Source organism: Podarcis muralis, chromosome 2 (genome assembly GCF_964188315.1).
Source record: "Podarcis muralis chromosome 2, rPodMur119.hap1.1, whole genome shotgun sequence".
In the NCBI taxonomy this organism is placed as follows: domain Eukaryota; kingdom Metazoa; phylum Chordata; class Lepidosauria; order Squamata; family Lacertidae; genus Podarcis; species Podarcis muralis.
The window spans coordinates 35119009-35142268 of NC_135656.1; the positions used below are offsets into that span (position 1 = coordinate 35119009).

Here is a 23260-nt window from a genome sequence, read left to right on the forward strand (position 1 = left end):
AATCCCCTTTGGTGTCTTCAATGGTGCTTGTTTCTTTCTCTCTGTTTTGCCCTATCTTGTAGACCAGTCCAGGAGGATATTCCCTCCCATACATGAAGATGCTGGGAGGATGGTCCTGATGCCTCAGGATGAGGGCTTCAGGAGGGCAAAGGTGAAGGGTTACTATGGCGATAGCGATGCTCGGGATTCTATAGTCATGGCTGACGGGCCCTCTTGGATTTCCAAATACCTAGGTATCGCGAATGACATAGCATGGCTCATTGTCTTCCTGGTTGTTTTCCCTACCTGAAGTGACTCATCCTATAACCAGCTAATCTATCCATGTTATGAAATTTCCTCCAGTCTTCCACCAGCTTTGTGTGCAAGTGTGTGCATGCAGCAATTCACTGTGCTCCCCACACCCAAACTTTCATGCTCCTTCACCATGACAACTTCCATTTGCAGCCTGCAGCACTTCAGTGACTACAGCTATCCAAGCTGAGTAACACACGTGACTTTGTGTGGCACCCGCAGCAGCACCCTGTGTTTTTCATCCTTGGCAAACCTATGTCTGTGTCTGTATCCACAGGCCTTTAATTGAGAAGCTGCAGGAAGAACAGTGCAAAATGTCCCTCTTGAAATTTACTCTTATAGATCAAGGTTCAAGTTTAATTGGGTGGCACAACTCTGGATCAGGCTCTGCAAACCCTTGAGATACCCTGAAAACCTTCTTTTTTCACCATAAAAAAGATGTCCTGGTGACATCTGAAGGTTGTCACCAGTTGCTTAGTTAACCGTCTCTGCAACATTTGCCCATAATTCTTTTCGTTGGGCTAGATAAGGGATTCAGGGCATCATCAAGTCACCCCTGCCATGCCCAAGCCTTTGTGTTGACAGCACTGATTTTGTTTCTCTGTGCAGGCATGTCAGGGCAAGGCACACAGCCCAGGGTACATTATGCTGTCCCCCAGAAGGCCAGGGGCCGCACTCACTCCGAAGATGTCCGTGAGGCACTGAGCAACCTGGACACAGTGCTTCAGGGTGAGTGAGCTTAACCTGGCCTCTGCACGGGACCTTGCTGTGCCTGGGGGGATCCAGGTTTGGGGGGCAGGAGAAAATCAGATCTCCTCCCCTCTTTTTTCTGCTTAATTAAATCAACTTCATTCTTTGGCAGAGGGCCCTCAAGCTGCAGCTTCCCCCTCCCCACAAAAGGAACTGTGATTTGTTAAGGGCGCTAGAAATTTTAGTTGTATATGGTGTAAACTACAATTATTTGAGGGGGAAAGTGCTTCAAATATATGGTGTGTGCACAGCCTTATTCTTCCACTCAGCTAGCTGCTTTACCTCAGCATCTGACGTCCTTCTAGCCAGATTCTCAATAGGCCTGACTACTAGCCCTTTATTTGATGAGGGGACATTCTGCTTGTTCTCCTGGGGCACGTAAGGAGCTTTCCCCATTTGTGGGCAAGGCCTTTCCCTGCCTTCAGATCCGAACCTGTGATTTTCTTCCTCAGATTCCAGGATGCAGCTGGGTGTTCCTGACACGCCTACGCGCTTAGTCTTCTCTGCCCTGGGGCCTACCTCCCTGAAGGTCAGCTGGCAGGAGCCACAATGCGATAAAGAAGTGCAAGGATACAGCGTACAGTACCAGCTCCTCAACGGAGGTCAGTGAAGGCCCCTCTGCTGATCATGTAGGGCTGAGGGTTGTGTGTGTGTGTGTGTGTGTGTGTGTGTGTATGTGTTTCATTCATAAGATCATATTATCAGGTGACCAGTGCACAGAGTGTACCTTGGAATTAAAAAGCAGAAAGATGTTATTCCCTGCTCAGTGTGAAGAAACAACTCACCATTTTCATGCTCCTTGGTTTTTTGGCTACAGCTTTCCCCAACTGGGGCCCTCCAAATGTTGTAGGACTACAACTCCCATCCTCCTTGACCACTTGCCATGCTGGCTGGGACTGATGGGAGTTGTAGCCAACAACTCCGCTTAGTGTTATTTCTGCCCAGCAAAGAGCACTCAGCTGTGTGTGTGTGTGTGTGTGTGTGTGTGTGTGTGTGTGTGTGTGTGTGACATCCAATAATCCATTGACAGGACATGCAGTTTAAGAGCCCATCCTGATTTTTTTGTCCTCTGGATGTGCTGCAAGAGCAGACAGTTTGCTGTGTCCCTTTTTTCCTTATCTACAGGGGGCCTCTTCTGCAGCATGGGCTACCTCTCATCTTCATGGTCTTCCCTACACCAGAAAAATTAATGCCTTCTAACAGATCACTCAAAATCTATTACGAGGCATTTGCTTGGCTGGAGCAAGGGACAGCATGTAGATTCTGCCTCTGATGAAGAACACTCAGTTCAAAATAAATAGGGCACTTTTGATTCCCAGTCAAAAAAACTGGCAGCACCCATGGCTTTTATTTTTCCATGATGTCATACAGATGAATGGACAGCCCTTCAACAGAGCAGACATGTGTGCATTCATCCTGTACAAAGAACTTTACGTGGGAGGACTCCCACAATTTTCTACACTGAAGTTACTTGCATGCATGGAGTGCATCTTCTGGGTACCAGCCCTCATTAGTGTGACCTCAAAGAGACTGCCTTTCCCGCAGCAGTTATCAGTTTGCCAGTGAAAACTGCAGGTTTTGGCACAGCAGATTGTGATAAGTGACAGTGGTGTCTTCCTGTTCCCTAGGAGAGATCCAGAGACTTACTATTCCCAACCCTCACCAGAACTCCGTAGTGGTGGATGACCTACTGCCCAACCACTCCTATGTCTTCAAAGTGAAGGCGCAAAGTGATGAAGGATGGGGTCCAGAGAGAGAAGGCGTGATAACTATTGAGTCACAAGTGGACCCGCGCAGCCCTCTGAGTCCTGTCCCAGGTAATGTGGCCTTCATGGTTTACTAACCATGATGAAATGAGCTCACTCAGCTGTTATGAGTTGCCGGTATACAAAACTGCCCCTACAGAAATTTTGGTTTTCTTTGACATTGGTTTTGAGCTAAGAAGAATTGTACTTATCATGGGAACTATGCATTATGGTCCTTCACTTTCCAAAAAAGTTAAGGTGTTGTGAGGTTTAGTTTTTTTTAATTAGGGACATAAATCAAATGTAAGATTGCACATGTGTCAGTCTTTGCCTGCTCGTCCGCTTTGCTTTCTTCCGTGGGACGGTGACCATTTTTTTTTGTTCTTGCGGTTGTAGGATCACCGTTCACTCTGAGCACTCCCAGTGCCCCAGGGCCTCTGGTGTTCACGGCCCTGAGTCCAGACTCTCTTCAGCTGAGCTGGGACAGACCCCGCCAACCCAATGGGTTAATTCTGGGCTATATGGTCACCTGTGAGATGCTGCATGGTGGAGGTATGTGAAAGTTCTGATTGCGGGGAATGCAGTTCAGTTGTAGAACTCCCACTGTATTTCCTGACTCACAGAAGAGGGCAGCCCCTGCCGGTGCCAGGCTCTGTATGTGCATCAGACGTCTGCAGGGGCGCAGGGGCTACTGAATTAAGGCTACCGGCATGACAAAGGAGCAGATAAGGTAGATAGGTGCCTCTGATAGGAACTTTTATTACTTATTCTCTAGGTTCTACCTGTTCTTCTTGTTTCTGATCCACAGGGGAACCCAGGAATATCTACGTGGAGGGAGACAACCTAGAGACCACACTGACAGTACCTTACTTGAGTGAAAATGTTCCATATAAGTTTAAAGTCCAAGCAAAGACCACACAAGGCTTTGGGCCTGAAAGGGAAGGAATTATCACTATTGAATCTCAAGATGCAGGTACGCACCCCCACCCCCACCCCGGAGACAGTAATAACTTAGGTATAATTGGGCTCTTCGGGGGAGGAAGGACAGGATAGAATTTTTAAAAACAATGTTAAATAAATAATCAGTTTGTGCCACATCTGAGCATGGAGAGACTGGTGCAGTCATGAAAATGAATGGGTAGGAAAGAGCATTCCTGCACATAGGCCATGCTGATCAGAGCATTGGAGGTTCTGCTGAGGCCCCTCCATGTAAATTATTGCACAGCAAACAGCTCAAGGGAAGAAACATGAGAGATAAACTTGATGATGTGGCTCATGTGTGTCTGTGTGTGTTGTGCAGTGTGATGTGCCAATGTGGGGTAATGGTTAGTGTGTCAGACTAGCACCTGGGGGGTGATGAGAGTTTAAATCCCCACTTAGCTGTGAAGCTCACTGGGTAACCTTGGACCAAACAATGTCTGTTAGCCTAACTTCTACCTCAACAGGTTAATATGTGGATAAATTCAGGGTCTTTGGGAGTACCATGTATCTTGAGCTCCTGAGGGGGAAAGGTTGGGATATAACTGTACAAACCAAAAGGTATTTGTGTAGGATGGGGCAAATTTTAAAATGCTTGCAACACCAGAGCTGTCATCTCACCTGTCACCTGAATACCCCAGTGTGAACATAAGCAGCCTTATAATTTCCTTTCTGGTTTTGTCAAGGAGGTGGTACATATGTCAGGCTCTCTGGTGCCTTGTATTTAAATTAAAAGGTACAAAAAATTTCCTCTTACTAAGCAGACCCTGAGATACAAGTAAACTAATACACCCTTTTTGGTTCAGGGGCCTTTTCTCAGTTTGGAACACAGCAATTCACCAGAGAGGAGGTCTACAATCTCCCCACAGAATACAGGACCCAAACCAGCATCACTCACTCCCCACTGGATCCTTTATACGCAGGTAAGAAAGAAGCACTGTGGGAATAGGGGCTGGGTTTGGATCTCAACAAATTCTGTGGGGTAACATAAATGGGCAGCAATCCGGGATCCATTCTAGAGCAGGCAAAACATGCGTTGGAAGTGGTCGTAGCTCAGTGGCTTTGCATGGAGGAAGTCCCTCGTTCAATCTCTGGCATCTCCAGGCGTGGTGCATGTTGTAGAGAATCCACTCCTGCCAGTCATCTGTGCACAGTACAGGAATAGTTCTGTCTATATTTAAGCCCTATAGAAACACCTAATTTGTCTTAGTTCATGTGAATGCAGCTAGGACTACCTTCTCAGTACAAAAGAGGCCAAAAAGGATGCCTGACTGAAATTAACCACATTTAAATCTCATTCCATTCTGACATCAAGTGTTTGCAGAACCTTTACGTGGCAGTTGGGGCAAGCCCTACCATTAGGCAAAGCGGGGCAGGTGCCTCAGGTATCCCCCTTCTCCTTAGCACCTCCTCAGCTAGTACGCTTCCCTCAGGTATGATGAAGATTGTTGTCCCATCAGCGGTGCTGAAGCAAGATTCAACTGCCCTCCTAGTCAGATTCCGGGGGGGCGGGGGGAGTGTCATCTTGTATTTCATCTCAGGTGGAAAAACATCTGCCCAGGTGGCAATTGCAGCTTCAGAATCCCCAGCTTCTGGCCCAAAACACACAAGCATCCCTGTATAAGCCCACACGCCACTGAGCGCTGCACCTCTAACCCTGCTAAACAGATTTCGCCTCTACAGGTCTGTTAATATGGGCACATGTGCACATGTTCACACAGAGTTGCTGACGCAATCTTTGTTTTGTCCCTCTATTCCAGATGGCATGCTGCTGACCACTCAGCGAGTGGAGAGTGGCGGCACCCTCACCAAGCAGGTCACCAATGAATTTGTCACCAGAACCATGATGTCTAACAGCAGCGGGACATTCTCCAGACAGACAGAGAGGCAGTTCTATGAAGCTTGAGTCAGGAAGCAAACTGCCCAAGGGACACTTGGATTTCAATAGCTGGTGACCTCAAGCAGGCCTGCTCTGTGATCAGTTCCTGGACTGAGGCTCATGGTGCCCACTGCATTGCTTCAACTCTAATGAAAATACTGGATGCTGCTTTGAGATACCTGCGAGTGGAGGCTGCGTGCATTCCAGGTGGCACCCTAAAGACATTCCGAAAAGAGTTTTTTAGCAAGATGCTTGGCTGTGAAGGGCTATTGGTTAGTTCCATTTTGAGTCGAGCTCCTGACTCTTCCCATGCTTTGCTTGGCTGCTTTCCGATATCACACGCTGGAAGATTTAACTACACGCAACTGAATTTGCTTTTTAAATCCCCACCTCTCACCAAACCTTTTTCACTTTTGCTGCTTGTTTCGTTTTGATCTGTTCCTAAGTCATTCTCTCCCCACCCTCCCACCCCATCAACAAATGGCATGCCAGACCTCCAGGGGAGGAACGGAATTGCAACTTTGTCCTCCCCCTTTGTAAGTGCAGCACAGAAGAGGAATTGTCCTTATTCTTCCTACATTGGTGTGTAGACACCCCTGCTGCTTAGGTGTGGTCCTGTAGGAACTGCCTAGTACCTTAAGTTGCATTGCTTCACCGACAATACAATGCTCCTTAAAATATGATGCACAATCTTACTTAAAATATTATATGACTATTTTTTGTTCTACAAAGGGTCCTTTATCTTAGATGTAATAAGGAGCCAAAATCCAGGTGCTAGTCCTCTGCTCCTTACCATAGAAAATAAATATTTGGCATGGCTTTATAATCCATTAATGCCTTTGCTGGAAGAACCCCCTGGAATGATATCATTTCATATTGAATAACCAAAACATTAACCAAAACAACATTAAGAGTTGTTGCTGAGTTCCACCTACAGTCCTCCCTCACTCCCCATTTTGGCAGTGGTGGCTCACTGGCCCATATCAGTAGCCCAAGCATAGCATGCTGATTTACATCATTGGACCATTTCGGTGTCTGGACATAGCAAACTTCAGTGATTTCAGATTGCCCTTAGAATCAGGGTTGGAAGGGTAATTAGTCCAGTCCACTGCAATGCTACCCTTCCTGCCTTTTCGCCAGTGGCCAGGATTTAATGGCAGTGCACGTGCAATTAATCCTTCAGCGCCTGTATAACACAGGCATCACATATTTTTGCACCATGTGCTTTCATTCAGCCACACTGCATTGATACTGTAGTCAACAACACTACAGTACCCACAAGGAAGTGCAACTGTGATGGTGCTACCACTACCTTTTGCTGCATGTGTGTAGAAGCAGTGGCTTTTGCGGAATGACCTGAGGGTATATCAACAGGGGTGGGGGATGACTACCAGTAGGTAACTAAAGGCAGAATCAAGGTAGGAACTGAATACATGGAATTCTGACTAGAGACAGTTGTAGTATAACCACAGACCTGCCTTTGTTTACACTCACTTCACCTTCCTTAGAAAGGGGTGGGAGTGAAAGCTTTTGGCTTGTTTGTAGGTCTTTATTTATACATATGCAGATTTGACGAAGAAGACAGACAACTCACACAATCTGATTGTACCAACATTTTACTCCTTGCTAAAAAGGCACGAGGAAGCTGGAGAGAAATGACTTGAGCAGGCAAAGTGCTTTGATTCCTATCAGTGTGATGATTTCTCACACTGTGTGTGATTAGCATCATTGGAAGAGTATCGACCTAACACCATTATTTGACATTTTGCATGGTTGCTCCCACAATGCTGTGGTTGTCAAACCATGTTCCAGGAAACTTTCTCAGAAGTCTACCCAGGAATTCTTCAGTCATGCAGGCAAGTTCCCCTAAAGGACAGCCAGCTCACTTGATAGTGCCAGCTCTCACACAAGGGAACCAGCATTGCCAGTGTGCACCAAACCAACAACATGCCTCAGAATCTTCTGCAATGTGTTGTGGTTCTAGGGAGGATGTATGTTGTTTGCAACAGACTTGTCTGCTCACAAAATTCCCTGAAGGCAGGAAGTTGGTAAACCATTGATTTGTGAGTTTCATCACAGCGAGAACAGGTAGCTGTTGCCCTTCGCTTCTATTTTGGCCAGCCTTGCCCCAGGACCTTAGATAAGTATCTGTGCTAGCAGCAGAGGATCAACTGCAGATAATTTTTTACTTCGCTAAACAAGAGAGAACACAAAAAGAATTCAGGGCTGCAGCAGCATAGTTTTAGAAGCTCAGGCTGATGGTGCCTTCAACTTTCTGTCCTAATATACCAAGTCAGGTCCCTTGTAATCTAATGTTGGGTTTTCCTACTGACCCATTCACCGCAACAGGGGAGTTACTAAAGCTCACTGGACCTTCTGCCCCAAAGGGGTTTCTTTTCATGGGATGCTAGAGAACTCAGCCAATAAAATGTGCTATTTCGTGGCCTTTGTATTCAGACCCAAGCAGAGTGTGTTATTAGAAATGGCTGTATCTCCAGTTCTTGCAAAGTCACTTTGGTCACAGGCTCTTGAAGCTTCTTACGAGTTCTTTTCACTAAGAGAGCGCCACAGGCTTTAATATTAACCAAAGAGCCCATTAAAGGTGTTTGATGGGCCAGATTTCAGCAGCATAGCAGTTTTAACACCAGTTTTGAAAGGGATTGTATGCTTTCACTCACCTAACAGAAGAACCACAATAGAATGTAAATTACATTTCATAGCCAAATTATGGCTTGCAGGGGTTGGTGGCATTTAATACATATGCAGTGTTTTGACAACTGTCATTCAGGACCAGATGGCTTTCTATTGCACTTATTAAACATTTTTCCTCTACGATCGCAGAAGGCTTTTTATTTCCAAGTCTGTCTGATGTGAAAGCGGCTAGCAGCTGTGGGTGTTAATGAGAGAGTAGGGCTGCACTCCTATATAAAATTAGGCAGGCCTACACACATTAACTTCAATAGGATCAGGCTCAAGAAGCAAAATATTGCATAAAATTCTAGCATAGTTAAAAAAAACAAAAACAAAAAACCCCAGTTAAATGCTGAAAAGGTCTAAGAATGGAAGACTTGAGCCAAAGGGCACAGGTTTAAAAGCTAATTTGATAACAACCTATAAAAATCACAGCCCACTGGGAAAGGCCACATTTTTGCTTCCGGGGGAGGGGGGGAACCCTCCCCAGGTTTTGCAACTGCAATACATATTATAGATTCATTACAAAAAGATTCTGACAGTCCCACCTACATGTCCTTGATGTGAAGCTTTGATGCAGCTTAAATGACAGTGGATGTTTTTGGAATCATAAGGGATAGTGCTATGGCAGGAGAGGGAACTGGCCATAGATGGAATGGCATTGCATACTGCTGTTCCCAGTCCTACGGACAGCCAAAGCAGCTGCACTGTGCTGTGTGACAGGGTTATTTGTATCAGTTCTCCAGTATCACTATAGAATGCAGCAAGTTATAGAACCCGCAAAGTTCTAAAAGTGTAATTAGCCTGGGCACTTTTACTGTACAGTAGTACCTTGGCTGACGAATGACTTGCGACTCAAACGTTTTGGCTTCCGAACACCGCAAACCCAGAAATGAGTGTTCTGGTTTGCGAACGTTCTTTGGAGCCTGAACGTCTGGTGCAGCTTCTGATTGGCTGCAGGAGCTTTCTGTTTCTGAATGTTTTGGAAGTAGAACGGACTTCCGGAACGGATTCTGTTCGACTTCTGAGGTACCACTATTTTGAAAGCAGAACAGCCACAGAGCCTCCATCCAGTTAGTGGGACTTAATTCTGAGAAGACATGCAGAGGATTGCAGAGTTTCTAATAATTAAGGGAGCTCATCCTTATAGTAAAAACTCAGGTAACTTCAAGAAAAACACATAATCATAAATTTGCTCATGCAACGCTGGATTCCATCTGTGGTATTTAGGTTGGAAGATGAATAACTTGCCACATTGTGAGGTGTAAATGAAGGACTCTTGTTCTTGAATCTTCTTATATTACTTTAGTTTACAAAGAAGAGGCTGAACGAACTACCTACCAACCAACCAACCAACCAATCATCAGGGAAATTCAGTTAATCATACTATTTGTTTTATGTCAGGAACCAGAAGTAGAGGAAGGACGATGGCTGTATTGACTATCCTCAACTCTTTTCCAACACAAAACAGCACAGCAAAATAGGCCTGTTCTGGCCTCACATGAAGAACAGATTCCCTGCCACAAATTGTAATGTAAAACAGTCAGGAGAAGAGACTTATGTTCAGTAGAGCAGACTGGAAGGTTCTATATGTAAAAACCAGATTTAAAAGAGAGAGAGAGAAGAAAGAGTTCAAGTTTTTATCAGAATTTGGAAGTCTTTGACTGGAGTCTCAAGCACATTGATCAGGGAAGCCGGCTCTGACCTTTTGCAGTGCTCTGTGTCGTTTGTGCCAGAGCAACAGAAAACCCTTGCTCTGTCAGGGTTGGGATTGGGAGTTGGATCATTGCAGAGGATGTACTCTGGCTCCATCGGAAGGCTGTGTCAAATAGAAGGTGGCTGTCCTGCTGTATTTTTCCTAATTGATTAAAAAAAAAAAAGGTCAGGTGTTGCAACTGTCTGAAATAAACAGTGAGTACAAAATTTGTCAAAACAAAAGGTCCTCAAGGGCGGATGGCGGTATGGAACTGTATAATGATGCAATTCCACACCTTTTCATAAGACTACACCATAGCCAAAGGGCAGTTGTATGTTTTTGGCCACAGAAGTGCCCTTATGGTAAAGAAAAAAGGGGTAGGCTAGAGGCCAAATTTTAACAAAAAATAAATAAATGTGCAGATGAAGGGCGATTGCCCAACTCTTGCAGAGCACTAGGTATAGCCCAAGCTATTTTGGGGGAGAGGACAAAATGGCACACACACAAACTAACCAGACTAGCAATTGAACCTTACATCAACACTAGTGAAAGGTCAGCATCCTCTACCATCCCAGAATATAGCATGCCAACTTAGGGGACACCGCCATCTACCTGACACAAGACACCTCAACCTGTCTAATGGTAGGGCCGGCCCTACACACAAAGTGATTTCCAGTATTTAAGCTCAGCCAAGGGGGAAAAAGTGCTTTAAGAGAAACAACTGTGGGAAGATTGGCACTATTCACCAGCATATTCCACCCCTTAAAAACAAATTAAGTTCCATATCTTTTTTATCTTTTTTTTTAACGTTAAAGGCACACACCACCCTATATTTGGTGCAGTTCTGTCTTTTTCAATACATGACAACCATCGCAATTACTTTTGACTATATATGGAATGCAATGCTAAGAAGCTTCTCTCTCTCTCTCTCTCTCATTATGTTGTGCTTAACTGTGGAACCGACACAACTGCAAGGGTAACTGCAGTCCAGCTCAAAGGTACTCCCAGGTCAGATCAAAGATAGGCAGAAAATACAGTGGGCACTCAGATTGCAAACATGATCTGTGCAGGAGGCATGTTCGCAACCCGCAGCGCCGTGTCTGCGCATGCGTGCGTTGCGATTCAGCGTTTCTGCGCATGAGCAACCGCTGAAACCCAAAAGTAACCCGTTCCAGTACTTCTGGGTTTTGGCAGATCCGTAACCCGAAAAAACGCATCCTGAAGCATCTGTAACCCGAGGTATGACTGTACAGATGAGGCTTAGCATACTACAGGCTTCAGGAAGCACTCGTCTGTATTTTGTAGGTAAGGGCAGAGCAGCACAGGGATCTGTTGGCAGATCTCCAGGTAACATGCAATACATCTGAAGGGTCCAAATGGTTTACTAACAGCGACAACAAAGAGCTCACCTTCCCCTAGATTAGACGGCTGAACTGCTTGCAGGAAACGAAGCAGGTTGTTGTTGTTTTTCCAGTGAATTCTACGTCAGTCCCACTGAGACATTGTTTTGCATGCCTGGCTGGGAGACCCCAGCGTTCTAGGAGCTCTGATCAGCCTGAAGACTGCCCACCCCATTGTGATAAACACTGTTCTGTGTCTATGTCACATACCTTGATATGCTTCTGGACTTTTTCTGCTACGCCAGATGCAAGCAGAGTAACAGTACAGCCTCCGAATCCCCCACCAGTCATTCTGCTGCCATAAACTCCAGGGATCTCCAAAGCAAAAGACACCAGTTCATCTAATTCTGGGCAGCTGACGTCATAGTCATCTCTGCAGGGAAAAACAGTGAGTCAGCCCCCCCTAGATATGAAGGCTATTATTGCCAAACAAAAGCGGGGGGTGATTGTTGGAACCTGGATGGACACCCGTGGGCAGCATTCTTCCAAAGAATTACTGAAATAAGTTGGGGGGGGGGGCAAATACAGGTCATCCTTCAAAAATGGTTTTAAAATGACAAGCTGGGCAGGAAGCTAAACTATGATGTCACAGGCGCTGTTCAATAGGTGCTTGTTAATACCTGGATTACATGGTAGGCAACTCTCCAAATCAGAGCCCTTTTCCCCATGTTATGCGACTGCGAGCCTGGGTTTGCCATGATGTGTATGGTTGTCTACAGGCTATGGCTACTCTTTGCTCCATATACAATACAGGTGTCTGATGGTGGAAGTGTTGTATTGGGGGAGGGAAGTACACAAAAAACTTCTTAGGAGTATACTGAAACAAGGTTCTGCATGAAGCGACAATCCAAGGTAGTTTACGTACAGAAAAAAATGCAATATCCTCCAGAAGTATTCTATTGACAGATGGATCCTGAATCAATTATCTGGTATGGCCTTGAGATGTAGAGGCTTTCCCCAGGCCAGCCGGTGAGCTTCATGGCTCAGGAGGGTTTCAGAATCAGGTTTCACAACACTACAGTCATTATACTTAGTCGCAGTGTTAACACTGCTTCGCACACAGAAAAATTCCTACACAGAAGTCCCTTCCACATAGGACCACTCTACACACATTTACATCACTGAGCATGCATGTGCCAGGTAGCTGGAGTCATTTGTGGCTTGTAGGCATGTGTGTGTAATGCGAAATTGCATGTATGTGGGGCAGACCTACATGCTGAAATCTAGTATCATGTTTAAAATGACTCTTATTCTGTAATTTTTATTTTTGAAAAATCAAGAATACCAAAACGAAACTAAGAACAGCCCTGCTGCATCAAGCCCAAGGCACTCTGTTATCACAGTGGTCAACCAGGGAAACCCACAAGAGAACCTGAGCACAACGGGGGGTGGGGTGGGAATCCTTTGTGTAATCTTCTGGGTAACAGCCTACCGCAAGGAATCGTGACTCTCCACCATCAGTTGCCCAAATCTCTTATAGTCCTTGGACTGCAGTGCCTCTGCAGCTCGGGAGGTGCGTTCGATTTCCCCAATGACATGTCTGGCTCGCCGGTACACCAACTCACTTAGCAAGGCCTTAGAAGCTGCAAAAAATGGGGAGGGGGAAAATGTCAATGTTCAAACAGGTAGGCTAGGTTAGAGAATTAGAAGCAAAGTTTCAGACCATTCAATGCTTCAGCAAAAGCAGCACGGAAATTAACACTGTTAATAAGCAATCCGTATTACATTTGGGATGAAGAAAAATCTTTAAAAAGTGAGGTGCTGATGGGTTTTCTGTTCATGGCAATGTGACTCATAATCATACGATCCTACAAAACCCTGGAAAAGGCAAGAATAGAGATGCAGTACAATAAACTCTGGTTTCATGCAATGTTTGAAAAGATAACGGAAAAGTTCCTTTTAGCCAGGGAACAAAGCAAATAAGCATTTTCTATGCGGAATTGCTAGAAACTACACAGATATGAGCAGACCAGCCCCCCAAAAATATCTGAGAATGTGGAACATTTGAAAGCCACCATCCTCTCTCTTTCTGAGAATATTTTAGTATTTAAAGAAACTATGAGTTACACGCGTCTTAAATATACAATTATTCTTAATTACAGTGGTACCTCATACCTCAGGTTACATACGCTTCAGGTTACAGACTCCGCTAACCCAGAAATAGTACCTCAGGTTAAGAACTTTGCTTCAGGATGAGAACAGAAATCGTGCTCCAGCGGCACGGCAGCAGCAGCAGCAGGAGGCCCCATTAGCTAAAGTGGTGCTTCAGGTTAAGAACAGTTTCAGGTTAAGAACGGACTTCCGGAACGAATTAAGTACTTAACCCGAGGTACCACTGTACATTGCAATTTATGAACATTTATACTTTCTCCTCCGTCTGTCTTTTAATAAGAAAAACAGCAGCTTAGTGAAAAATCCAACAAAGTTGTTGAACGAGTGGAACAACTTCCACTTGTGCAATGGAACTTTCCCTCTCTTTTTTTTTGCACTGCCCAAATCTGCTCCGAACCATTGGGGGAACCCCCAGAACAGATCTGGGGCGAGTTGGGGTTTCAAGAGAGGTAGGAGAAGTTCTGCTGTGCCAGCAAAAGTTGTTCTGCTCGCACCATTATTTTCCTGGATACAACTCAAAAATTCTGGCACCTTCTGCATGACTATGTTCTCAAGGACCCATCAAGATCACTGCCCCCCTGTTGTCCATTCCCCTTTGCTCAGGGATAGGTAAAGGTAAAGGGAGCCCTGACCATTAGGTCCAGTCGCGGACGACTGGGGTTGCAGCGCTCATCTTACTTCACTGGCCGAGGGAGCCGGCGTACAGCTTCCGGGTCACGTGGCCAGCATGACTAAGCCGCTCCTGGCAAGCCAAAGCAGTGCACAGAAATGCCGTTTACCTTCCTGCCGGAGTGGTACCTATTTATCTACTTGCACTTTGATGTGCTTTCAAACTTTTATCTACTTGCACTTTTACGTGCTCAGGGATAGAGGTGTGTTATTTCAAGAAATTTTGAAGGCCGGGGCCCATTATGTCCCCTACACACACAGAGAGAGAGAGAGAGAGAGAGAGAGACAGACAGACAGACAGACAGACAGACTTCTGTATTTTAACAATACGTACCCTCTAAGTCTGCCATAGTGGCTTCCCTTAGGCTTTCCTTGCCAAGCACCTTCGCTGCCTCTTCACACTGGCGCCGACGGGTGGGGTATTCACTTCCCGTCAAAGTGTGCCGCACATTGGAGTTGGTGATGAGTACAACTACGTCTGGGTCATCCAAAGGCACCAGGAAAGTCTCCAGTGACCTGGAAATCAGACAGCAGAACAAGGTAAAAGCTGCAGGGAGCTTTTTAAACCTGCATCCTGCATTTCAAAGCTTCTATGTGTATGTGAATGTTTTTACAGCTCACTACATTCAAGGGGAACACTTTTCTCCTTTTAGCTTTCCATTACGCAGGAAGGTTTTAGGTTACGTACACTTTAGGGTAGAGACCCCTCTTGACAGCTGAGCATCTCTTTTTCTGAGTATGTTGTGCCTAAACTAGGCAAGATAGCAAATGATCCATGCCTGGTTCTCCCATCCCTTAACAATGTAGCCAACAGCAGCTTTGGGGGTGTCCCTATTCAGATAAGGGCCACAGCTCTAGAATGGGGTTAACTCTTCCCACCACCACTCACCATGCCCTAGCAATGCTTTCCCACCACCCCAAGTTGACTCATACACTATATGCTTTGTTGCTGTTGCCATCTGTCTGTCAGGAAGATTTTGGGTATCACATGGCGGACAGAGAGATGTATGCTTACATTTCCTCTAGCGCTATTGCAATGTCCTGACCTGCAGTCTATCAGCAAGGCATGGCCCTCCTTCCCCATCACAGAGATGAACTGGTCCATGATACCACAAGGCATCATTGCAAAGGTGTGCTCCGCTTTCTGGCATACTAAGGCCTTAGTTACAGGATCCCCATCGTCTGTGTTAACGAAAAGGAGAGACATTCACAGGCAGATTAGTACTTCTGTGCAATGGACAGAGCGCCAACTTTTGGCATCATGTCAGGGCTGGGGGACCTGCAGCCCTTCAAGTGTTGTTGGATTACAAATCCCGTCAGGGAAGCTTTTAATGTTTGATGTATTACAGTATTTTAATATTTTGTTGGAAGCCGCCCAGAGTGGCTGGGGAAGCCCGGCCAGATGGGCAGGGTTATAAATTATATTATTATTATTATTATTATTATTATTATTATTATTATTATTATTTTATTAGCAGCAGCAGCAACAGCAGCATCCTTAACCACTGGCCAACTTAGTTGGGAATGATGGGAGTCCAATGACATCTGGAGGTCCACAGGCTCCATATTACTGTTTTAGGCTATTCCTAAACTATGCTTGCAGGACGCGGGTGTCGCTGTGGGTAAAAGCCTCAGCGCCTAGGGCTTGCCGATCGAAAGGTCGGCGGTTCGAATCCCCGTGGCGGGGTGCGCTCCCACTGCTCGGTCCCAGTGCCTGCCAACCTAGCAGTTTGAAAGCACCCCCGGGTGCAAGTAGATAAATAGGGACCGCTTACTAGCGGGAAGGTAAACGGTGTTTCCGTGTGCGGCTCTGGCTCGCCAGAGCAGCGATGTCACGCTGGCCATGTGACCCGGAAGTGTCTCCGGACAGCGCTGGCCCACGGCCTCTAGAGTGAGATGGGCGCACAACCCTAGAGTCTGTCAAGACTGGCCCGTACAGGCAGGGGTACCTTTACCTTTAAACTATGCTTAACTTCCAGAACTGAATGAAGAACAAAGGCTAGATTAGGCTAGATCTGGTTAGATTAAACCAAATGTTGAACTAATTCATCATTTCCCAACAGCAGCAAAAGAGATGCGTGAAATAAAGGAACATAGCAAGTTGCCTTTTACCAGGTCAGACTGCTTCTCCGTCTAGGTCAGTATTGCTGACTTCAGGATCCCAGGAACTGGACCAAAGACTTTCTGCATGCGAAGCCTGTATTCTTTTTTATATATTATTATTGAGTTCATTTACAACACATACACACACATTTGTCAAACTAAATATGAAGATAATAGTACAGAATCAAAAGAAAAACAAACAACAAAATATAAATAAGACATAATGAAAACTTATACAAAACAAATAATCAATAATACACACACACACACACACACACAATTATTTCAGTTCTTCTTTTCTGCTAATTGACTTCCTTCATCCTCAACACGGTTCTTTTTTGTTTTTGGTAAACTGTCTCCTTATTAGTTCATTATTACCTCTTTTTCTTTCTGTTTTTAACTTAAGTACCATAAATTATTCTGAAACAAGTCCAAGTATTAATTTGAGGGCACAATGAAGCCTGTGTTCTATCACTGAGCTTTGTTCCACTATGCTCCAACTAGTTCCCCTTAGCTAAAATGGTAGATAGTAAAAGACCCTGGATTTTTTGTATTTAAGTTCTAGACTAAAACCAGTTTTGTTTCCTACCTGGGCACAACTGCTGCAGAAATGTGTATGTTGCCACTTCCAAGGAAGCTGAACTTGACAGACCGCCACCGAGTGGAACATTGCTGGCTATGACTGCATTGAAGCCTGGGAGAGGGCCAGCTATAAAGGGATAGCAAAGCAACAGGGAGAGAACAAAATATTTTAAACAAGATGGCACACAAAAGATTTTAAAATACAGTGGTGCCTCGCAAGACGAAATTAATCCGTTCCGCGAGTCTCTTCGTCTTGCGTTTTTTTCGTCTTGCGAAGCATGGCTATTAGCGGCTTAGCGGCTATTAGCGGCTTTAAGAAAAAGGAAACAAACTCGCAAAAACTCGCAAGACGAAACGTCTTGCGAAGCAAGCCCATAGGGAAATTCGTCTTGCGGAACGACTCAAAAAACGGAAAACTCTTTCGTCTTGCGCGTTTTTCGTCTTGCGAGGCACCACTGTAGTTCAGATAGGCATAGATACTCAAATTACAGGCCTGACCATGATATGCCACTTTGAAGAACTGGATTACCTTCATGAGACTGAGAAGGAAACTTCTTTATAAGGCTGCCTGTGTAAAACCTAGACAATTAGAAATGCATGATTCGGTTCTCATCCGCACTACACATTTAAGGGGATTGTGAGTCACTAGGAGACCCCATCCCCCTATAGCAGAGCTGTGATTCCTAGAGTTCCCTGGGAAGAGGGAATGACTGTTAAACCTCTTTGAGAATTGTAGCTTTGTGAGCGGAATAGGGGTTCCCTAACCACTCTCAGTACCCTTAACAAACTACAGTTCCCAGGATTCTTTGGGGGAAGCTAGGTCTTCAAAGAATTGCTTTAAATGCATAGTGCTAATAAGGCCTCGGCTTCAGTGAAAAACCCTGCATGCCACTAGGTCCGTTTTCAAAAAGCTTCAACACAGATCTGTTCCTGGCACCACTGAAGAAAATATCCTGCTGCATAATATAAGACATGAGTGAGCAGACTTCTGGTTTGTGGGTTCTGTTTTGATTTTTTCCTGGAATTCTGAGGTCCACAAAGCAGAGTCAGGAGCAAAAGAGTGTCTTCTAACAGTATGGAATTATTTAAAAATATTATATTATTGCAATAAAGTGGTACCTCGGGTTACATAAGCTTCAGGTTACATATGCTTCAGGTTACAGACTCCGCTAACCCAGAAATAGTACCTTGGGTTAAGAACTTTGCTTCAGGATGAGAAGAGAAATCGTGCTCCAGTGGCATGGTGGCGACAGGGGTCCCCATTAGCTAAAGTGGTGCTTCAGGTTAAGAACAGTTTCAGGTTAAGAACGGACCTCCAGAACGAATTAAGTTCTTAACCCGAGGTACCACTGTATGAAATTATTGAAAGCAATTAAATTATGACAAAATCCTTTTGTATATACACAGCACTGAGCGGTAGTAGCGTTAGAATTAGTAGCGGTAGTAGCGGCTGCTAGGTTAGAATTAAGGATATTTCCTTCCAGAACTGCTATTAGGGCTTCAGTGGAGATGTGCACCCTTCTTTTTCTCTCTGTTACTTAAGCACTACCCCATGCAACGCAGGAATCTCAACTAAAGCATCCATGATCACAGGGGCTGTAACCCAAGAAAATCTGCAGGGCACCAGGTAGGGGAAGGCTGGCTTTTGGAGAAACTTCCATGGTACCGGAAACATCTTAGGATAGTGTATTCTGAACTGGACATTCCCCACTCAGCTACACAGCTGCAAATAAAACATTTTAAACGTGTTGTAAAGTGCAGTATACAAATGTGACACTAGATGGCGAAAGTGAGCCGATGAAAATTCAATGTATTTTTCAAAACTTTTTTTTAAAAGCATTTTCACAGCATTTTAAATATGTGTGCTGATTCCACCTCACTCTCATCATCACTGACACATCTACCATCCACATGTTGTTGTGGTTGGTTTTTGGGGGTAGGGGGATTGTTTTCATCTCCAGCAGGTGATGTCATTGTGGGCTTGTTGTGGTTCTGGACAGTCAAGAGTTAACACCCCAGGAAGCGTTCTTGATCCACTGGTTGCACTGCCCACATGATCCAGGCATTTTCCTTTGATCTGTGCTCTGTGGGGCCTGAGCTCTCTCTGGAGAACAGTCTGTCTGAGAATGTGAGCAATGTAGTTTCATTTTTGTTAGAGACAGAAAGCTGTGAACATGCAGCTAGATTCTGTAGGTTTTCTGTTTGTTATGCTTCTAAATAAAAAGTGATAGATTAGAAGCACTGGTGCCGAGCTGAGTTATTGAAGATACCATGTCGACACAGACAAGCCATTTTATGCTGCGTGTGAACTCTGCTATTATCCGGCAACTGAGAAGAGTGGCAGCGCGCGAGTGGAAGCATGTGGGCACCATTACGACCCACAAACTTTAACAGGGCTGTCTCCATCCCAAACAGCACATCTGCCTCAATTGCTAGCTGAGTCTAGATCTTACCCTGATAATGCTGAATGACCCCTTTGACATAGTTTGCCCAGCGAGGTTCTCCTGGCTCCAAGGTGGCACCTTCCATGGGAACTGGAAATGTCACCTTTTTAGGCTCGTCTGCTCCCTGTGCGGTTGTGACTATGGATATAATTCCATCTTCTCTCGGGCTCCCAACCACCATGGTTCCCATCTGCAAGGCCTGAAGGAAGAGACAAGACTGAATCCCTCATGATACCAAACAGGAACAAGGGTTATGCAAACCACCTACCAAATGGTGTTTTGTATGGTTAGAAATGAGTACAGATAACAGGGAGCAGATGGGAGAACAGGAACAGGCATAGGAATGTTGGAACACAGAGACGTTCCCAACGCCATAACTTTAGTCAATAAGAATATTTGTTTAAGTTAATACTCACTTCATAGCAACATGGTGCTAAAATGGGGCTTACCTATCAAATGTAGTCAGTGGATTTGCTCTACTGACTTGTAAACAAGGCCGGGTTATCCATGGAGCCCTGCCCGAAAAGCTCAAACTCTCAGCTTAGAAAGACTGGAAGCAAAACATGCTGACAGATGAACCAGGCTAACTGCTCTTGCAGGGGGTTTTAAAAGCCATTTTTTAGCCAACAAGTGAAGTCAGAGTTGTGACTGAGGAGTGATTTGTTTCAACATTAGGAGTTAGAAATCCCTGGGTCCTAAAGAGCTGCTATTTCCTACTTCCCTTTAATGCACTTTTTTCTACTTCATTTCCTAGTCCATGGAATCTCTGCAGTTTATCCAGGCGAGGTCCAGCAGCAGTGGTCAGTCAGGTCAGAGGAAAACTATGTACCTTTACAATTAATAGAGTACAGCCTTTGTTGTTGGTTAGTCATTTAGTCGTGTCTGACTCTGTTATTCATCTTATATGTTCTGGATATCTCTCACACACATACACAGCAATCTATTTCAACAGTGATAATGTTTGGAGATTTGGGGATAGGAAGTGCTCTACGTAAACAAAGTTAAGAGTTTGGCTACATATAATCTGAACAGAGGTAGATATTGCACGTTAAGCTATGTGCTTGATTTCTGGGCAAACTGACAATGCTGAAAAGTGTGTGGAAAAGAGGCAGCCGATTTTAAAACATTCAAGGTTTTTTCTTGTGATGATTTGTCTTATTACTGACCATAAGCTGATCTGGAAGCCTTTTGTGGCTGAAGTGTGGGGTAAAAATGCTTATTTTCTCTCTCTCGGCTGTGTAGTATGCAAAATAAAAATATTGCTGCTTCAGAATAGTTGGGATTGTTTCAGTTCTTGAAGTAATGAGGTAGGTTTACAGGTTAGTAATTTTTTGTGGGGTGGGGGCAAATTGGAAATAAACAATATTTTCTTTAAAATATCCCTTTGAATATAAGAGGAACCAAACTGGGGAGGAACCAAAGTTTCAGCATCCTACTTCTCACAACAGCAGCCAGATGCAAGCCAGCAAGCCCATAAACGAAAGTTTGAGGCCAATAACCCTTTTTCTGTTGGTTGGTTGTCTCTCCTCCCTCAGTATATATATTCAGAGGCACATCGCTTCCCCATGATGGGATGCCGACTCCAAAGGTCATTCCTTTGAGAGCCAGTGTGGTGTAGTGGTTAAGAGCGGTAGTCTCATAATCTGGGGAACCAGGTTCGCTTCCCCGCTCCTCCACATGCAGCTGTTGGGTGACCTTGGGCCAGTCACACTTCTCGGAAGTCTCTCAGCCCCACTCACCTCACAGAGTGTTTGTTGTGGGGGAGGAAGGGAAAGGAGATTGTTAGCCGCTTTGAGACTCCTGAAGGGGAGTGAAAGGCGGGATATCAAATCCAAACTCTTCTTCTTCTTCTTCTTCCTAGAAAGGCTTGCAATTGGAGCCAAAATGACTTGAAGTGCCGCTTGAGTCTCTACTCAAATATAACTTCCCCTGCAGTAGAGCTCAAGGAGTGAAGATTGTTATCTGGACTAGTATCCATCTTCCAACAAATGTATTTTTGCCTCTAAATTTAACTTATCCTATGGGTTATATTCTGTGCGGTGGGACGCGGGTGGCACTGTGGGTTAAACCACAGACCCCAGAGTCGGTCACGACTGGACCTAATGGTCAGGGGTCCCTTTACCCTTTATATTCCGTTGCAAGGTCCTACTCACAGCAGACCAAGCGAATGAGCCCAAGTGGTACAATAACCTGAAGGAACAGGTACTGAAGCAAAGCTTCGTATTTTTGTTTCTTGCTTTTTGGACTGAATTTGCGTACCTTTGGGCAGTGGCTTCAGAGAGCCATCTCTCCCCACGCTGAAACTGTGATTAATTAATGGGATCAAACATGCGGGCGTAGCCAGGATTTTTGACGGGGGGGACGACGACGACGACAGGACTTTCGTTACAGGAGGGCAGAACCGATGTGATTGATCAGTTAAGTATTTCTATTGTTTTAAAGCTCCTCCCCCCGGCTACGCCCATGGGGATCAAACATATTTTGGAGAGGTTGTGTTGGGGGCCTCTGCAGACGGATCCAACAACTGAACCTGCCAACTAACAAAAATTCTGTACTGGGCAGGCGAGGCAACTTCGTCAGTCCCAGGTCAAGGAAGGCTGCTGCGTTGCTTTCAGAAAAGACGGCTCTCTTCTCCTCCGCTTCCGCCAAATTGCGAAAACCGGGATTTGTAGGATTCAAGAAGGAACAGCCGGGCACAGTATTTGCCCCTTTCTGTCTGTCTGTCTTTCCTTCTGCGCGCCACCCTCTCTTACCATAGGCAGCACGAACCCCTGGTTGTAATCCGTGTGCTCCCCGATCAAGTTCACCCTTCCCGGAGCCGACACGGCGATCTGGGGATCCAGCCCTCCGAAAAAGGTCCTGTAAGCCCCCCGGGCGGCCGCCAGCAGCGAGCCCTGCTCGGGTCCACTTGGGCTTTCCATGCTCTCGGGGGCCAGATTCCGAAGTGCCTCCGCTTGAAGGCAAAGGCTCAGGAGGGAGCGGGCCTCTCCGCCTCCTAAACCGGGAGGAAGAAGAGCAAAGATTGCAACATTGCACAACGACACGATCTCCGCGTAACCCGCGCTCCCGCCCGTCTCTTCTCCGGCTCGCCTCTCGCTTCCTGTCCTGGGAAAATGGAGCCCGCTGCTCCGCCCATGGACGGCCGCAACTGACCTCCAGGGGGCGCCAGGCCTCTTGCCGCCTCTGCCTCTGCAAATTCTTCGTCTTTCTCCCACGCTTGCGACTCACAATGAGGAACGTCTGAGTTGTTACACCGGCTTCTCCTCCAGCTAGCCCAATATTCCTGTCTTTTTCCTTTCTCCTCCTGTGAAGAGGCTGCATCCTAATGTTTTAATGTTGTATCTTAATCTTTTAAATTGCATTTTAATCAACTTGTTTTTATTATTGGTTATTAGCCGCCCTGAGCCCTGTCTTTGCTGGGGAGGGCGGGGTATAAATAAATAAATAAATAAATAAATAAATAAATAAATTATTATTATTATTATTATTATTATTATTATTATTATTCACGGAGGAGTACCAACATGTAAGCGAGCAAAGGAAAAAGAATTTGCGGCCGCTGGCCAGCGACGCAGAGGAAATGCCATCCTGGGGCTTTGGTATTTTGTTTTTAAGAGATGGGGTTCATAATCATGGGGTTCCTCAAACACACCTTCTGATTCTGAGTCCTTCCTCTGATGCCAGAGCTTGCCTTTTCTCCCTCTCTACTCTAGGGAGATAATGCTCCCTACACAGGGCATGTTCTCATGCACTGTTGTTACTATACAAGCAGCTCTCAATTTAGGAGGCGGTTACCTCAGGGTGATAGTGCCTGAAGTAAAAATTGCATATAATCAAAACACATTAGGTTCAATGGCAGGTGGGATTAGGTCTTTTTCCCCCCAGCATGCCCACCCCCTTCTTAATTTTTTTAAATTAAG

The 23260-nt window shown here is 45.3% G+C and overlaps 2 protein-coding genes across 9 annotated transcripts in view; one reads left to right on the plus strand and one right to left on the minus strand.

Moving 5' to 3' along the window:
- Positions 1–8475, plus strand: part of ITGB4 (integrin subunit beta 4) — a 67939-nt gene extending 59464 nt beyond the window's left edge. For 4 of the 8 annotated variants that reach the window (XM_028716904.2, XM_028716903.2, XM_028716911.2 and 1 more), the window contains 8 exons: positions 63–233; positions 901–1020; positions 1494–1643; positions 2670–2858; positions 3183–3338; positions 3595–3759; positions 4571–4687; positions 5525–8475. In XM_028716904.2, the coding sequence (XP_028572737.2) occupies positions 63–233; positions 901–1020; positions 1494–1643; positions 2670–2858; positions 3183–3338; positions 3595–3759; positions 4571–4687; positions 5525–5670 (1214 nt within the window). In that variant the 3' untranslated portion in view covers positions 5671–8475. The remainder of the gene's footprint in view (positions 1–62; positions 234–900; positions 1021–1493; positions 1644–2669; positions 2859–3182; positions 3339–3594; positions 3760–4570; positions 4688–5524) is intronic. The other 4 variants (XM_028716909.2, XM_028716913.2, XM_028716910.2 and 1 more) reach the window with 3 other exon arrangements.
- A 1485-nt stretch (positions 8476–9960) lies between these two features.
- Positions 9961–22441, minus strand: GALK1 (galactokinase 1). Its single transcript, XM_028716914.2, has 8 exons — positions 22094–22441; positions 19350–19539; positions 16904–17023; positions 15258–15393; positions 14546–14727; positions 12863–13013; positions 11641–11803; positions 9961–10192 (listed from the first exon to the last, which is right to left on the minus strand). Exons 1-8 carry the CDS (start codon positions 22259–22261, stop codon positions 10118–10120), a joined length of 1185 nt encoding a protein of 394 aa, XP_028572747.2. The 5' UTR covers positions 22262–22441; the 3' UTR covers positions 9961–10117.
- Positions 22442–23260: the final 819 nt, after the last annotated feature.

What these genes read in the sequence shown, in the direction of transcription:
- GALK1 (XM_028716914.2), bottom strand. Translation starts at nt 22,261, where the DNA reads ATGGAAAGCCCAAGTGGACCCGAGCAGGGCTCGCTGCTGGCGGCCGCC. An exon ending in AGGGGTTCGTGCTGCCTATG is followed by an intron (nt 19,540 to 22,093) that starts GTAAGAGAGGGT and finishes CTCTTCCTTCAG; the next exon opens with GCCTTGCAGATGGGAACCAT. An exon ending in GGTCATTCAGCATTATCAGG is followed by an intron (nt 17,024 to 19,349) that starts GTAAGATCTAGA and finishes ATCCCTTTATAG; the next exon opens with CTGGCCCTCTCCCAGGCTTC.